General features: G+C 39.3%; 2 protein-coding genes across 3 annotated transcripts in view; one reads left to right on the forward strand and one right to left on the reverse strand.

Annotated features, from left to right (window-relative positions):
* The window catches only part of MMP24 (matrix metallopeptidase 24), a 52,695-nt gene extending 50,960 nt beyond the window's left edge, over positions 1–1,735 (forward strand). For both annotated transcript variants that reach the window (XM_048496678.1, XM_048496679.1), the window contains one exon: positions 124–1,735. In XM_048496678.1, the coding sequence (XP_048352635.1) occupies positions 124–461 (338 nt within the window). In that variant the 3' untranslated portion in view covers positions 462–1,735. The remainder of the gene's footprint in view (positions 1–123) is intronic.
* Positions 1,736–6,189: 4,454 nt separating this feature from the next.
* EIF6 (eukaryotic translation initiation factor 6) lies at positions 6,190–16,350 on the reverse strand. Its single transcript, XM_048496680.1, has 6 exons — positions 16,109–16,350; positions 14,429–14,514; positions 13,430–13,605; positions 9,157–9,333; positions 7,113–7,294; positions 6,190–6,466 (listed from the first exon to the last, which is right to left on the reverse strand). Exons 1-6 carry the CDS (start codon positions 16,213–16,215, stop codon positions 6,457–6,459), a joined length of 738 nt encoding a protein of 245 aa, XP_048352637.1. The 5' UTR covers positions 16,216–16,350; the 3' UTR covers positions 6,190–6,456.
* Positions 16,351–17,885: the final 1,535 nt, after the last annotated feature.

Genomic DNA, 17,885 nt, shown 5'->3' on the forward strand with positions numbered 1-17,885 from the left:
CCAATGTGGTCCTCAGGGCTGACCAAGTCAACTATTCTACCTGTGTAAAGAATTCCTTTTATTTGCCTGTCTTTGTAAGCTATAAATGGTACAAAATGGAGTAATCTTTGTTTTCTCTTCCAGTTTATACCTACTTTTATAAGGGTAAGGAGTACTGGAAATTTGATAACCAGAGGCTAACTGTGGAACCAGGATACCCCAGGTCAATCCTCAAGGACTGGATGGGTTGCAACCAAAAGGAGGTTGAACGGAGCAAAGACAGGCGCCTCTCTCATGATGATGTGGATATCATGGTGACTATCAACGATGTGCCTAGCACCGTCAATGCAGTTGCTGTTGTGATCCCCTGCATTTTATCTCTGTGTATCCTTGTCCTGGTATACACAATCTTCCAGTTCAAGAACAAAGAGGTCCAACAAACTGTGACCTACTACAGACGACCTGTCCAAGAATGGGTATGACAGGCTCAGCGTTTCATTCAGACTGATGTAATGACAGGCTTCAGACAGTAAAAAGGGGGATCAAAGGATAGCCTGCCAAACACACACACAAATAAAAACTCTTGAAGAGACTTGTATGAGTCAGACAGAATTCTGGGAATGAGAGAACAGAGGACAAAAATCAAATATACCCAGGTGGCCTTGCACGGTGGAGCCGCTTTCCTTCTGACTGCCTCAGTGCCGTGTGTGTCTCGGTGTGACATTTTTCACTGACCCACTCAGTGAGTGTCGGAGACCTCAAGAGGAGTTTGCTTCAACCTTTTTTCAACTCACCCGAGCAATCTTCTTCAGTGCCCTCTTTTAAACCCAGCATTTGCCAGTGTAGCCAACCACCTCTCAACAATCCTGTTTTTTCTACACCTGTCTCATCAAAAAAAGGTAATTAATTCTGTGGGATACAAAGGAAACACTTAAGTACCTTCTGACGAAGACATTCTAAGGCTGAGTCATTCTGAAAGATTTTAATTTATTACAGGAACCAGGCAGTTACCTGGATACTGTTTTTTCCAATACCTGCTGGTCAGATGTTTTGTACATTCATGGTAATTAGTTGATACTCCCACTCTGCCAATGCAGATACGTACATATGAAGAGCTCTTAGGAGGTAATTCTGTGTAGACCACAACTTCAAACAGCTCTAAAGCCAGATCAAATCATAACAGCACTAGGAACAGAAATTCCTTAATTCAAATATAGTCTGCAAGACTAAGCAATTGGATTCAACCACGAGTGAATGCAGCCCTAAATGCTTTTGTTTTTAAGAACCTGTCATGTAATGAATATTTAAATGTCATAATACCACTATTTTAAGTTGGCAACAATAAATTGTTACTGTTATATGATTAACTATAAATTCTGTGATATTTTCATCCCTTTAGAGAAGTGTTATGTACATTATTACAGAGATTTTTTAATCAAGATTGCAATTAATGGTTTGGTTGGGGAATATGAAATGTCTAATGCTAGAGCGAGGAGAAACAAATCAAGAAACTTATGTTTGAAGTTATTCTCAACTTATTGTTTGGAAATTTAGTTTTGTATTGATGAAAAGTAACTTTCCTATTGTATCCAAGAATCTAATTGGAAAGCAAACTGCATGTCACATCTAAGAATCTATTTGGAAAGGAAAGCACACCATAATGTGGAAGGTACATATCAATATTTTAGAAAAATCAGTATTTCAGTTATTCATATATACCATAAATTGATGCAATACATGCTTCTTGAAGACAAAATTATGTGCATTAGTTTTTTAAAACATTGCAGTACCGGAAGATTACACTTGCCTGTTGTAATGATTATGAGTAACTGTTTAACCAGGTTTTCCATAGAAGAATCAAAGGTCTTATTTTTCAGATATCTCCAAGGGTTATAAAAACTGGTAGTTTCTAGACTCATCTGTCATTCTTACCAGCCAGATATCATAATTTTATGCCTCTTTTACAGTTGATGTACTTGCTGCTGTTCTAAGACCCTTTAATATGGGAAAGAAAGAATTTGGAGACAGACAGATTGTTGGTGTATATTTTTTAAATTCTGTAGCTTCCCCTGTGGGAATCCTCAAAAGTGTTTTGTGCATTTCATGATATGCAGTAACCTTATATACTTAAATCATGCTGGGAAGATGCTACAATTGTCAGTGAGTTCACTCAAATTCCCAACTTCAATTTACTAAGATATTGGAAATCCAAACGTGGGAACCATTTGCAGCAGTGAATCAGTTGTTGGGTGGGGGGCGGTATGCGTGATCACACGCTTGTTTATTCTGCTGTGTAAATTCCATCCCTCTTGGAGACCAGACTGCCGAAAAAATAATTTCAAAACAATTGATGGGACATCATTTGAAGGGAGGAAGATGGGAGAAAGGGCCTAAGAACCATGCTGCCAGTTTCCTCCCATTATTTGTATTAATGTTATCAAGGAAACCTAGTGTTGGGAACTCTAGATTTTCCACATAATACCAAGGCCTGTCTCTGGTTCTGGATTCAGTACAAGAATTAGCAGATCCATTTATACTATGTCCTTTAGCTGAAGGCTGAAATTGAGTTTATAGTAGTTTGGATTCTACAAGACCAAAGTCATATAAAACTTAAAAACTGATACATTCTATACATGAGATAAAATAGATGATTGCCTTAAAAACCATTGCTTTAAGAAGCCATTTAGAATCTAAAACAATTAAAGGTACCCAACCTGGCAGCAATAAAACAGATTCTGCATTCACCAACACTTTCAAAAACTCAATAGCTGCATAGAGTGTTTAGGCTGTGTTGTCACTAGCCATGCTCTGCTACTTTTGTATTTCACATGTGTGATTATTGCAGTATGTGTTTGGGGGGTGGGAGGGGTCTGTGCATCCAAGCCACAAAATGAACAAGGCCCTTGCTTGATACTGGCAAGGCAGTAAAATCAGATATGACGGTATGTGGAGTAATCATGAGATTTCCTTTCCAGTGCATGCATGTGCATGTTTTTTCCAATGTGTATGGATACTTTACATCCCAGTTGAGCTGTAAAAGGGCAGTCAAATATAGCCAACTTCTCCTCAAGCGTGGGACTTGGCTATGAATTATACACCTGTCAGGCAGTGTTTTGCTGCGTGCTTAGCCCACATACTTTCAGCTTCTTTCAGCAGTTCTGTAGGTTTGAGTTGAGCCTATCATGGTTACTGTTCTGACCTTAGTCAGTTAAGAAAGCAAGATGTTAGCAGAACAGATCCTGTATTTTAAAAAATACATCAGTCGAGGAGTATTTTTTTATACCAATGTTCAAAACTGAATTTTTAATGAATTAGGCAATATTTGATCAGTTAATAATTACCTTTTGATCAACGTGTTATCCCAACTCATTAGGCAACTCTTTAATGTTTCTAATCTTAAGAGCTGATGTGTCCCATTTTATCTGTCATTTAGATGAGTTCTTGTTTCATGAGGGGAACATCTTTTCTGAGATGATGCCTGCTGTGGTGGTCACATACATCATTTGAAACGAAGTATTTTCCCCCTCAAATTTACTGTTTTATGCACAGGTTTATGCAGTTTATTTAAAGCCCATACCACTGATTAAGGTTTATTTAATTCAGTAATAGCCCTGGTTCGAAATCAGACGTACCTGCTTAAAATATGCTAGAAATTGTATGAACTTAATAGAGAGCAATCACTGAACTGTTTAAGCTCCAGGAGTTAAGTGCAGATTGGCCAGAGCCTTATCATGGAGGCGACTAATACAGCAGCATCACTGAGCTCAAATAAAGCATTATCCTGATTATGTGGCTCTTGCCACATATAAGCAGATTTTAAAAATCCACTTACTCCTGTCTCTGGTCAAACAACATCAACTCATCTTTAGGGAGTTGTGTTGTTAATGTATTGAGAGTGTGGATCCTTCTGGGTTCAACGATTTCATGCTTGTTCTGCACCTCTCCTTAGCCAATGTAGTTGGGTTAGAGAGTGTAAGACTAGGATCGAAGAGATCCTGGTGCAGATTACACTTGCTTACACACACACACACGCATTCCCCCAGAGGAGCTCAATAGATGACTCTGGGTGTTACTCACCTCTGTTTAATCTTCCTGCCTGATAGGGGTTAAATTACTTCAATTTCACCATAATTTCCTCCCCAGTGGAAATCCAGAGTATCTTATATCATTTTCCTCTCTTCTATTACCTTTACAACAATGCTATGGGGTAGGTTAGGCTGAGGATGTGACTGGCCCACAGCAACTTGCGTGGCAGAGTGAGGATTCAAAGCTTGGAGTCCTAAGTCCTAGTCCAAAACTTCCAGTGGGAGAAGAATGCCATTAGCTTATTTAACAATAGCTGGTTGTAGCTTAATCATAGCGTATTGTAATTTTCCATCCCACCAATCTTTGGTCCAGCTTCAAGCCTTGTAAAACCCCTTGATTCATTAGCACCATATGATTTTTGTATAGCCTAGTCACACCATAATAGTCCAAATCACAAATACTTATCAAATAAATGCTAAAACAAAGGTCTGTCATTCATTTTTCCCATATTAGTTCCAAATCCCTCTGAACCATCTTTTAAAACTAGCAAGAGTTTATCAACATTCCAGTATACCTGTTAATTTCTAGGAAATCCTTAGATGCAAATGTGTTAGATATTAGGATGATTTATTCTTTATTTACTGATAGTATTCAAAATATGCAGGCTGAAATCTTATTTTCATTTATCAGGCACTCTCATTATTAATGTTGGGAGGTTTCCAGCTCCCACACAACTTGGGTATGCTAAACATTTCAAGCCTCTCTGCAATTCATTACCTAGTTCCCTTGCTCTCCGAAGTTTTAAATACTCTGCCCCATTAACTGCTTGGAACAATCAGTTTAACCTTCCAAGCTACTGATAGGTCACTCTGCCCCATTAACTGCTATGACTTTTTGAATGCAGTAGATGGTCAACAGGCCACTTTATGTGTAGGAAGCAGCATCTACAGCCAGGTACTAAATATCGAAGACCTTACTTGCACAGTATAGATTGGATCACTACAGATAGCCAAAGTGAAGTGGTCTCTTCAGAGTGGCTTATAGATAGATGAGTTAGTCCTAAATCAGAACCTGGAATAATTTCAGAATGGCAACATTTGAATTGTTTTTGACACCTGCCTTTTTCTATTTTGTTACAAAGCAAGGCTGAAAGGAAAAACCATCTGCTGCTAAACTTCTCCTTGCTACCAGCAGAAATAGTGGGGCAGAGGTAAAGCAGGTATTGAAGCAACCGCTAAGCCAATAACAGACTAATGTGCTTTACTAATCAAAGCTCTTAAATGGAGACAGTGGCTCCACACTGGCTGTTTACAACAAATTAGATTATCAAAATCCTAAACTTGACACAGCTCTGCCTGCCATGCAAAAATACAGGTTCAATATTTATATTATTTCTGGCTTTAAGGTTTGTTAGAGCATTGTCTTTTTCTCATTGAGACTGAACTCTAAGGAAATCTAGTTTCAAAGATTCCTTCTAGCCCTGTGCAACAACAGAAAAGTAGAGCAATTCCCACCACGTTTGGTGCTCAAGACACAGGCAGCAGAGCAAAATAGCAGAAGAATTCTACTCATATGGCTGTGATAACAGAATTACTCTGGGGAAAATCATTTATTCATTGTGCAACCACTGTAGCAACCTATGGCTTCTTAGTGCCTTTAGATGGAACAGAACCCAAACCATTGCCTCTGAGGCCAGTCTATAAGGGCCACTATTATGCAGCACACTGGCTGTTACTACTGGTTTTGAACAATTTCCTGCCTTCACTGGAACTCCACGGTCCTTTAAGAATGGAACTTTTGGCTACTGAATGCCAAGCGTGGACAATAAATAATTCCATAGAGTTGAAGGCTTTCATGGCCAGATTCAACTGGACACAGTGTGTAACAGACTTCCCTCTGTGATACACCTCTGAAGATGCCAGCCACAGAAGCAGGCAAAACGTTAGAACAAGACCTACCAGATGACGGCCACACCGCCTGGAAAACCCACAACAACCAACCAATTCCATAGAATCTCCCTACGTTAATTTGGTTTGCTGAGTAGTGGAAACTCCTTTGTTTCATATGAGCTTTTTAAAGGATGGCTATTCAGACGATGTGCTGGGAGGCACAGGAGATCTGTCCTTTTGTTGAAACTGTTACTGCATGCAGTATAGCAATGACAGCAGCATTTTGAACATACTCTCAAGAGCTATAACGATTTATTATCTCACATATAAATGAAAGCAGCAGAACACCATTGCAGCAAAAAGAAACAAAAGCAGCAAATGGGTATAAGAGATCTCATTCAATATTGTTTACCAGAGAGAAGTATAAAAAGAATGCACAATTTTGAAACAGCTCCCCTGTTCCAGGTTTGCAAGAGCAACACATTATGTGATTTAGTGAGCTGTCAAGTTCATAATCAGGCATTTCACTCCTCCAGAGCTTCCATGGTGGTCAGGGAGCACATCATGTCAAGCTATAAAAAGGAACAGAAACAAAGGTTAGCTGAAAATACTTAAGGGCTCTACTAAGGCAGCTTTATTTTCAGGCTTGTCCTCTAAAAATTAAGACAGATCCAACTGAGAATTCTCAGCACATTACATGAACTGAAATTAACCACAAAGGTTACCAACTGGATGCGCGCAGTGACATCTCCTGTAACTGTAGCCAAAATGAAAGTGGGCAAAATAATTCTATTTACATCAGTATATTTGCTCTTCCTTTTCATCATCCTAGAAACCAAAGTGTGTTTATCCGGGAAGATCAAGATTGGTACCACAAACAACCTCATATCAATGTAGGACTGAAAAGTTTCAAAAAGCTTTCAAAACCAGTAATTTTGAAACTTCTGTCCAATGGTAATTTCTCTGCAAAAAGTGTAGAAAAATGGGGGTGAAATACACAGAAATTGTTTTGCCTTTATAAATTATGAAAATGGTACTGTCACTCGCAGAAGATAGTCAGTTTCCAAGAAAGTGACACAAAGCTAAAGAAGTGTTGTGTAAAGCTACAACAGGCCAAATGAAAAAAGTTAACCATGTATGAACAAAATGACTTGATAACTGCTCAAACAAGCCCAACACTCAGCTCCTAATTTGATTTGAAAGTAATGTTTTACCTACCTGTCAACCAAAGAATCCCTCATATTAGTGGCAATGGCACTTGGCTGCGCTTCATTTAGTTTGAAGACACTCTCAATGACTGATAACTCAGTGCTGGTTGTGTCCAGACCACAAAAGGCACACCAGTCATTTACAACCATTCCAGCTGCTATCACCTCACTGCCACGGTTAACAGTCCCAGCCTAAGCAGAAAGAGATAGCCAGAGGTACTTATCATGAAAAGAGAAAGTTTATCTAATGTTCTCTCATGCTTACCAGTGTAATAATCAACAACTTACTATTAAAATATAAACTTATAGCAACGGACATTACCCAATTTTTTAGAAAAAATCCTTGAAGTGCTCTACTGCCAAGATTTGTTTTTGATAGCCACTTAGAGTACTTTTGAGTGCAAAGACAACACAAATATTTTAAATTAGACATTTAAACATTCTAGATGAGCCAGGGTATCCAGGAAAGTGAAGGTGTTTTTCAGCCAATTCATAGAAATTCTTCCACACAGAAAGCCACTGCATGAAACAAACCAATTTGGTCCTGGAGGACCAAATGAACAGGTCATGGGGGCCAAGATCCTCCTCAACTGCCACCTCCCAGGTGTGCTGCCTCTGAACACGGAGGGTTCATTCAGTCATCACAACTAGCAATTGTTGGACCTTTATGAATCTGTCCCTTTTAAAGCTGCCCATGCTTGTTAACTCAAGATCATTCCTGCAAGTCCCATTTTTACCTGTGCAGGAAAGATGTGGTGTTCCCAAGTCTCAGGGCCAGCATAATATAGTGGTTAAGACCAGTGGACTCTAATCTGGAGAACAGGGTGTGATTCCCCACTCTGCCACCTGCTGGGATGACCTTGGGCTACTCACAGTTCTCTCTGAACTCTCTCAGCCTCACTAACCTAACTGGGTGGCTGCTGTGTGGAGAGGAAGGAATTTTAATTTGAGTGTGGTTTGAGTCTCACAATTACTTCACCACAGGACTGATATGGACTTCATGTTTAGGACTACTCAGTTGGGAAGGAGAGACTGGCAACCTATTAGACTATCTATATGTGGCAAAGCTATGCACAACGGACTTTAAATTAGGACTTGCAGAATCATAAATTTAGCTATGAATGGATTATTTGAATAAAGCAATTTTGCAATACCACAAAACTGTCTTGGCCACCTTCCAATGCATATTAACCAAAGTCACATATACCACATCAACAGCATGAAGAGAAAGAAACTGAACTAGGTTCTACTTGCAGTGTTTGAATTAAAATACAGACAAATGAGAAAGAATGACCAAAATAGTAAAACAGAAGACAAAGTCCAAGATTCTCTACCCAAGACTCCAGGACAACCACCATGAAAAGTTTCCTTTGTTTAAATCAAGTTCTTAATGGAAAATTAGTGAAGTCACAGTTTTTCCACTCAGCTGATCCTTCTGAAATGAAATGCTATCACCTGAATTGGCAAAGAACATCAGGAAGGCTACCTTAAGCTTATGCCAGAACATGAATGAAGCCAAAACATGTCAATACAGCACAATACAATGTGAAGTAACATACTGCGTGGCATACGTTTGACACTACAACCTTGCATTTAATGCTCAGGATAAGACAAGTGTTATCTTCAGGGCATATCTGCAAGACTCCTCACTATCCATGTGCCCAGCATACTTTGTCCAATTTACACTGTATGCCTCATTTCATGTACCATTAAATTAACTCATATACCCTATGTCTGTTGTGCATATTCACCCTGTGCTATAGCTTCTCCCTCCACACTTGGAATTTTCTTACCTTTATTACATATTTTCAGTTTTACTGCTTCTATACTCTGCCTAATGCCATACACAAGGCAGCAGAACCAAGAAGCGGTTTTAGTAAGAAAATTGGTAACAATTAGAAATATAAGAGGTGAGGCTATTAAAACTGACATCAAGGTATTTATTGCCTGCCCACATAAACCCAAATGTCAGAACTTATCTGAATCGACCTGTCATGTGCTTCGCAATATAAGAAAACTGAGTATTGAAAAATCTGAACAGAAAGAACACTAACCACAAGTGGGACTTGTAGCAATGAGGAGAGCTCATCTTGGTCTTCAATAGAAGTCTTTGGATGCACCAATCCTCCTTGATTACTGAACGCACAATAACTTCCCACCAGCAGTTGATCTGCTACAGTCTGTCGGAATACTTCCACTTTTAGTACATCAGCTAAAATTTCCTCTGTTTCCTGTAAAAACATAGGGAATGTTTAAAATTAGAACTGTCAACATCAATGAAACTGCTTAATTTATTTTCTGCTTTTAGCTGACCGCATACTGTTTACACTTCAACAAATGTTTGTGTTAATAAAACATTACTATTTTTTCCAATTTAGCCTTACAATTTAATAAGCAAAACCTACCACACAGAAGGAAGACCAGAATTAGAAACACCTGTATCAATTTCAACTTAGAACTGTATAGTTACCTCTGGTCATCGATTCACAGACGATAAAGAATCAACAGCACACCTAGCCTGTGATTCTAATTCCCAAAAGGCAGATCACAATTGGTTCACCCTGAAAAGCAATGCATCATCTATAATCTTAGATTCAATTCACATGTGCCATGCGAGGTATGTTTCTACTCTTCTCCCACTGCTGGTGTGCACATAAGGAACACAGAATGGCGGTTTAAAAGCACTTGTATGAGATTTTTGAACTACTGACAGATTTCAAGGTTTCTGAGTTCTTCCAGGCAAAGGCAGCTTTAGCATTTTTCATCAAATTTACCCTGCAGCTTGCCTAGCAATGGGCTTTCGAAGCACAGGTTTGCCCATTAACTGGGGAAGAGGAGACAGAAAAGAGAAATTGTAGTTTATTGTCAGAACTTGGGTTGATTGAATGGCCAAGCTTGCAAACCTGTCTTCCAAATTTAAAATTCTAAGGATAAGACTGCAGACTTTCACCAGCCAGAAATAGTAATGTAGATGCTTGCATGCTATTTTTCAACCACAATAGTATTTACTGAACCACCAATATTACAGAACGAAACATAGTCTGGCTATCAAAGCCAGGAAACCCTGCAGACCTTACACTCAAATCTTACATTCCTTCGGCTTGTGAGCTGCTCTATTCTTCAACATCTCTTTATAGGTTGCTGAGTTTCCATCTTTTCTGTTTCTTCTTCATGATCTTGTCCATCAGCTCTTTCTGTCACACTCCTAGCCATTTTAGAGCACTACTTTGATTTCAGACACCACACACTTACGTGGCAAGTTGAGCAGCACACATACATACATGAGAACATGCTCTCAGCCACCTTAAAAACATGCATACAGTGATGGACAGGAGGCTGTCCTGCCCCAGAAGGGAAAATCAACGACTCAGATGAGCCCATAGGAATGCTGCTTGGACATTCAATCACCTTCAAAAAAAACAACAACTTGAGAAATTAAAAGCAGAAACAGAGGCCCCTTCCGCACATGCAAAATAATGCGTTTTCAAACCACTTTCACAACTGTTTGCAAGTGGATTTTGCTATTCCGCAAAGCTTCAAAGAGCACTGAAAGCAGTTTGAAAGTGCATTATTCTGCGTGTGCGGAATGAGCCAGAGTTACAGTTCACCAGAACGGTAGCATAAATGTTAGAGAGAGAAGAATGTTAGAGAGAGAAGAGAAACGGAATTAACACAAAGGGATACAGAATTAAGAGAGAATCCCAAAGAAAGAATGAAATCGAATTAAATAAATTAAAAATGGAAAATATTTTGAAGAAAGAGCTACTTAAAAATGGACAGTCAGCCTAGTCAAAGATTGTGTTTCAGTTTTTAAAAAGATAACTAAATATGGAATAGCAATGTGTGATATGTAGGATATGAGAAGAGGGATAATGAGGGAGGACAAAACTAATGGGTCACAGCTGTAACTTTAATTGCTGGGATATTGAGTCAGGAAGATAGAGCTTGTTTTTATGTAGTTCTGATATTGTTTAGATCTGTTAGATTTCAGTTTAAGATATGTATTAAGAAAGGATCAGGTAAAATGAAGAACAGATGTTGGGCCTCAGGTTTTCGTTTTTGCAAACATAGTTAAGAAGGGACAGCAGTGTTTGGGTGGAAAGTCACATAGGTGTAGGTAAAGTTTCTTATGTCTTGGATTATCTTTGTTTCAATTAATCTGATGTAGATTAGGGTGGCTGGATCACCACTGTTATGTTTCTTTTATATTAGTTTTCTAGTTCTAGATGTAAAAAACCTTAATAAAAATTTATATAGAAAAAATTGAACATTTTTAATTGATTAAGAGTTGAGTTTGGAAATACTGGGCTAGGTGGTGAAGCCTGCTAGACTGATCAAAAGAAATCTCAAAACTGTCAAAAAGGAGACAACATTGAAGGTTTTTTTGGGGGGGGGGGGGAGGAAAGGGCTTATAAAGATTTTCAAGTGGCTGACAACGAAAGAATGATTTATGTCTGTTCATAAATATGTGGGGGTTAAATGAAATCTACTCTGAAGTGAGGACAACGATCTCCTTAAAGAAAGTATGAGAGAGAGATTTGGATTAACTGCTGAGCATAGCAGAAAAAAAAAAGAGGAAACATTGAAAAATAAGAACACTGTTGTCAGTTGGCCTGTTTAGCAGACTCTTACATCATTGGTTGACTGGCAGTGGGATCAAAACTAGAGATTGAGCAATCAATTTAATAATACTGGAACAGTTTTACAGGAACATACACAGAAAGTATAGATGGACTGTACAGGATAAGAAGTCAGAGAACACAGCTAGATTAGCTGAAATTATGAATTCCAAAAAAGATTTTGGAGGAACATATTTTACCTCAGGGAATCAAAAGAAAGGAGATTGACTTCCTAAGAAAAACAAATTACTTCCGAAAACCAATCCTACAAAGGGGACTCTTCAGACTAGGAGAGAAATTGAGATGTTTTAATTGTAGAGAAATGGGGGATGTAACATACAATTGTTCCAAATTAGTAAAGAAAAATAACTCAGGACCTGTGAGACAACTAAATGTAGTTATACAAGTAAAGGCAGTTAAAAATACCCAGGAGACAGAAACAGTAAATCCCCTGGCCTGGAGCAGAAACCTCTCAAGTATCTAGTGTGTGGAAGGTGCCTGAAGAGATTATAAATGAATATATGGAACCAGTTGAAATGAACAATACCAAAGTCTTTTGCAGAAGAGATTTGGGAGCTCAAGTGACACTAATAAAGCCTGAGCTAATGAAGCCTGAACAGTACTTACCTGGAAAGGAAATGGCTATAAAAGGATTAAGAGGACCTTCTTTTAATGTGCTTTTAGCTAATATATAAATAACATCCCAGGCTGTTTCAGGCACCCTGATCTTCTCTAAACAACATTTCAGTAGCTATTAAAAGCACAGCTCCAATTTGCAGGAAGTTGCCTTCAAACCTCCTACAGTTGTCCAGACATTCATGAAGGAAACCAATCCAAAATAACTGATCCAAAATTGACCAGAAAGCACTTCTGACACCTCTCCTTGCCTGGCTTACATATAACCTGGAGCTCAGGTCAAATCCCATCAGAGAGATTTTATCCATAAATGTAGCAAGTGTGTTTAAATTATCCAGGTCTTAAGAAGCTCTGTAGAAGTTTAAAATGTTAAGTTGAACAAGATTCAATGAACATAATGGAAGCAGAGGAAAAAGATTTCTCCATCTCTATTACAACCACCTTATAGGCTTTTTTATTGTATGTGCTCATTCATTATCAGTGCTCTAGATTTCTCGATAACCTCTTCTATTCTCTCAACAAATCAAGGAACTGAGGTCTTTTGAGTAGAAGGAGCAAATATATATAGATCCAACCTTACACAAGAAGCCTGGTATTCCAGCACCCAGCTAAGAAGAAGAAGAGTTTGGATTTATATCCCACTTTTCTCAACTGCAAGGAGTCTCAAAGCAGCTTACAAAATCCTTCGCTCCTCTCCCCACAACAGACAACTTGTGAGTTAGGTGGGACTGAGAGAGTTCTGAGAGAACTGTGACTAGCCCAAGATCACCCAGAAGGCATCATGTCTTGGAGCAGGGAAACAAATCCAGTTCACCAGATAAGAGTCCGCTGCTTAGCTGAAGGAGTGGGGAATCAAATCCAGTTTTCCAGATTAGGTCCACTGCTCTTAACCACTGCACCACGCTGGCTCTCTGAGGAGTCAACTGAATTGCAGCAAGGTTCTCAAACTCCCTCGGAACATTCTGGAAACCAGTAGGAGCCAGAAGTCTCCAAGGGCAACCAATTTACTATTTATCTAATGGAAGTAGTGTTAGATTCTTTATAAAAAAATGAAATAAAACAAGTCCTTTACTCTGTCAATGTCTGGATGAACGAGGGCTACATAGTCATTGCATGTAATGACATTGCCTAGGGCTGAGAGGCGCTCTTCCACTCGCTGGATTCGCACAGAATCTGGAAGACAGTTTCGGATATGCTGAAGTTCCTGGTCTGTGGTATTGTTTGGGACTAATAACCCATGCCTGTTTCCTAAAAACAAAGAAAGAGACTGTTTTTAATATGAGGGTAAAAAGGAACAGCCGCTGATTTTAATTCTTCCTCCAACAGACCCTCCCATCCCAATACTACAAAGCAACTAGGGAAAATAAATCATACAATCACAGAGCTAGAAGGATTGAACAAGCATGTCTAGCTCAACCCTGCCACCCAACCCACACAATTTAGATCACAATCAGAGTCCATAAATTACAGAAATGTATCCAAGGAACAAAGTCATCTAGCAAGCAGGTGAAAGTCAATTCTCTATTCCTCCCCCACAAAAACAGATGATTACCCTGTGACCATCTACATATATATCTAATGTATTAATTGTGCAAGTGTTTATTAGAGATGTGAATTTGGCTAATCCTAAGCAGAAAAAAAGAAAAGAAAAATATCTTATCACCATTTTTCGGTTCAATTCCCCCCTTGCCCAAAGATGGCAATTTAAAAAGTTCTGAAAAGTGGGTCCCAAATCATGCTGAAAAAAAAATGGCATAATTTGTGTAGCTTTGGACCCATCACCAGGGCTACTTCCTCCCAGCTCTGGGAGTCCAGCATTCAGTTGTATGCGTGTCAGCTGTCACAGCAAAAAAAAAAAAAAAAAAATTCAGGCTATTAGATCTGAATCTGAAAAATACCAATAAAAACCCTGGTGTGCACCCTTAGTATTTAAGTCAGAAAGAAACTGTTTTCCCAAGATATAAGTGCTATTTATCCTCTGACACATCAGGAAAGACCACAATGGGATAGTAAGGAGGACTGAAGGTATATCCTAGGAAATTTATTTAAAAAGACTCCACAAGTCACTTACCCACACACATTCTGCCAATGATCCGACATCCAGCAATAGAAGCATGGACTACAGGGATGGTATCAGAAAGCTCCCCTTCAAACACACTAAAATAAAATAAAAAAACACAGCAATGTTGATTTCTGGACGTTTGCCAGCAGATGAAACCAGCATAGTATATTGGTGAATAGATTCAAAATCACCAATTGTGTTGAAACAAATCAACAGAAGATGATACAATTAAAAGAAAAGGAATAGGACAAGGGCACACAAATGCAAAAGTATATTCTATAAGATACACAAAGGGTTGAATACAACATAACAGGGTACGTTTTAAGGGTTACAATATGTTACACTTTAGTACACAACAAATAATAAATAATTCCATTTAAACCTAACGTGTTTTAGCAGCAAGTTATTACCTCATTCATATACATCATTAAGTTGCTACTTTGGAGTTATGGCTGTATAACAGTTATATAATCTCACCTCAGCTGCATATTTACCATGAAGCCACAATTTCTCTCAGCAAAGTGAACTTTCACTTACGAAAGCGAATAGCTTGGGAAATGCTGCTCTTCAAGGGGCTACTGGACTTGAATTTTGTTCTACTAACTTGGCTACCCACCTTGAAACCTCCCTTAGCTTTAGACTCTAATCTGTAACAAGAAATTAATCATTTTGGCCTACTTTACATGGCAATTCTTGCAAGCTACACACACACACAGCATCCCAAGTACTTAAGGGCAAGTTCTATGCAAATACCATCTTGTATAATGGGATATATTGCAGGCTTGGTGCATTCCCCATAAAAATTAGCATCAGCTCAGTAATTGCTGGTTTGGATACTCACACACCCAATTTTCATTAACTGCAGAGCAAGGAACTGACTTCAGGAAGCACCTGAGTACACAGTACAGTGGATTTTTAAGTAAAACGCACGTTTTGATGTTTTCTTTAAACTTTTTATCTTTAAAGTACACACACAAGTCACTAATTCTAGGAAAGTAACTGTGTTACCGGTAATCTGTTTCAGCAAAAGTCTTGTGGCTAAAAGGTTCAACAATTTTTTTTTCCAGTATAAGGTTCACTAAACCGATCACTGGTTCACAGTCTTTTTATAACAGATCATGAAAAACAACCCTTCGACCAGCAAAGTCAAGGTAAGAAACACAAGGAAAAGTAATCACATTGAATTCAAATTAAAATTGACCATTAGCCATGCTAAGTTAGTTAACAGTGAGGCTGGGTGGGTTTCAGGTTTTGCTTCCGGGTGAAGGTGGACATCAAACCTTTTAACAAATTTCCTTCTAACTTCCCTTCGAAGTTGTGCTGTTCAGGTCAGAGGCATAAGAGTGACCCTGCCTGCATTTCAATGTTTGACAACACCCCCCCCCCCTCATTACACAAGAGCGGAAACAGCTTTTCAAGACAGCTATTGTATCGATAAAAACGAAAATCCTTATCAGGATGTCAAGCAGTACCACTGCCAAGAAAAGCCACCTTTCATGGATCTCGCCTTCGAAACCAAAGCCTTGCAAAGACTCCAAAGTCGCCGCTGATTCAGGACAGGGGCAAGGGACTGTCGGGTTCAAGCGACTCAAGCCCAAAGATGCGGAGAGGCAGCACTTTCCACCACAAGACCCCCACCAGAGAAAGGGATGCTCCGGGCTGAAGGCACAGCTCGGTCTCTCCAGTCACCTGTAAAAGCCCTCAGAGCCCCCGACGGCCACCAGGCAGTAGGCGTTGGTGAGCTTGGCGAAGCAGCCGATCTCGTTGTTGTTCTCGAAGCTGGCCCGGACCGCCATACTCAGAAGAGAATCGGCACAGAGAACGAAAGCACCGTTTCTTGGTCACGCGAATAGGCCCCGGTCCCACCACGTTCCTCCAGAACTCAGGAACTTCACTTCCGTTTCCTGAATCCATCACAAATGGATTAGAGGCAGAGACGGTTGCACTTCCGGTAAACCTTGAAAGCCATTGATGGCGGCCCATGATGATTCTGGGTTAGACACCGAGCCGTGACGCTCTAGGCTTCGACATGTCTGTGGTGAATGCGTAGCGCTAATGGCCGTGAACATGTGCAATACACACACACACACACACACACACACACACACACACCTCGTTTGGCTTCCGACTTCCTGGGAGAATTGGGCTGAAACGGAGCCCGACGCGGTTTAGCGCCACCTGGTGTTGAGAATGTATGTTTACACTAAATCTTCGAATAATGGAGGCGCTGCTGAGAAGAGGGGCGGTTCGGTGGCCTCCGTTAATAGGAAACTTCCTGTCTTGTACACAGCTTCTCAGAGCGCTTGAAAGGTTCCACATTAAAAAAAGGAGCCTTCAAGATTAGCTTGTTTATTCTAGCTCTGAGTCTAGGCTAAAGAAATGGGTCCACGAAAATGTTATCTTGGAATTAAATGATATTACTGGTTGTGGTGGGTTTTCCGGGCTGTGTGGCCGTGGTCTGGTGGATCTTGTTCCTAACGTTTCGCCTTCATCTGTGGCTGGCATCTTCAGAGGTGAATCACAGATGCAGGCGAAATGTTAGGAACAAGATCCACCAGACCACGGCCACACAGCCCGGAAAACCCACCACAACCAGTTGAATCCGGCCGTGAAAGCCTCCGACAAAATGATATTAGTCTTTAAACTTATTAAGAGGAATGTTGGCGGTTCAACAGCTGTCACTGGCCCACTCTTGAACTATTTGCTTTTCTGAGGCAGCAGGAGCAAGACAGAAAGGCAGAGCATGATTACTGGAATGGCTTCTGATTTACCACAGGAGTTGACTGGTTTACTGAATAACCATTGCCACGTATTAAAGGAAGTGATTCGTTCCTTACAAAATTTTATTTTATTGTTATTTTATTTTTTGCTTTTAAACTGACAATGATTTTACAGTAAGTTGCCTTATGCCAGGAGGAAAGGCAACGTACATAATTTTAATAATAGTAACAATAAATAATAAATATAGTTTTTAGGTACTGCCTTCAAATAGCAGGTGAAAATGTTCCTCCTTCCACATTAATACAAATTCCAGAGGAGTACCACATATGCATAATATTAAATACAGCTGCCTACAGAAATTCAATATTGTGATAAATAATACTGTTGCAAAACTATATCATTCTGGTTATTTTTTCTCATTTATTGAATAGAAAAAAGACAAGCTTGCTGATTATTTACTTAAATAGCACCATCAATTCATATAGTGCTTCAAAGAATAAATAAAAAGGCAAGTCCAAGCCCTGAAACAATAAAAAAAATGCTGCTGGTCAGATTGTATGCCCCTGAAGTACAAAAAAAAGTTACTTTTTTTGGAAAACCCACTCTATTAAAAAGAACATTTAGTGGCCTATAAAAATACCAGTCCACAAAAAAGGAATATAACCTAAACAAAATTTCACTAATATAAAAATAGCAATACACAATACAGATTTAAAAATAGAAGCAGCATCAATAAAATCCAGAA

This window comes from Sphaerodactylus townsendi, linkage group LG05 (genome assembly GCF_021028975.2).
Source record: "Sphaerodactylus townsendi isolate TG3544 linkage group LG05, MPM_Stown_v2.3, whole genome shotgun sequence".
NCBI classification, from domain to species: Eukaryota; Metazoa; Chordata; class Lepidosauria; order Squamata; family Sphaerodactylidae; genus Sphaerodactylus; species Sphaerodactylus townsendi.

Bases quoted from the DNA above. Each gene is read 5' to 3' on its own strand.
- EIF6 (XM_048496680.1), bottom strand. From the start codon at position 16,215: ATGGCGGTCCGGGCCAGCTTCGAGAACAACAACGAGATCGGCTGCTTC. The intron at 13,606-14,428 runs GTAAGTGACTTG...CTTTGTTTTTAG, and splicing joins CATTGGCAGAATGTGTGTGG to GAAACAGGCATGGGTTATTA. The intron at 7,295-9,156 runs GTTAGTGTTCTT...CTTTCTGCTTAG, and splicing joins TGCTACAAGTCCCACTTGTG to GCTGGGACTGTTAACCGTGG.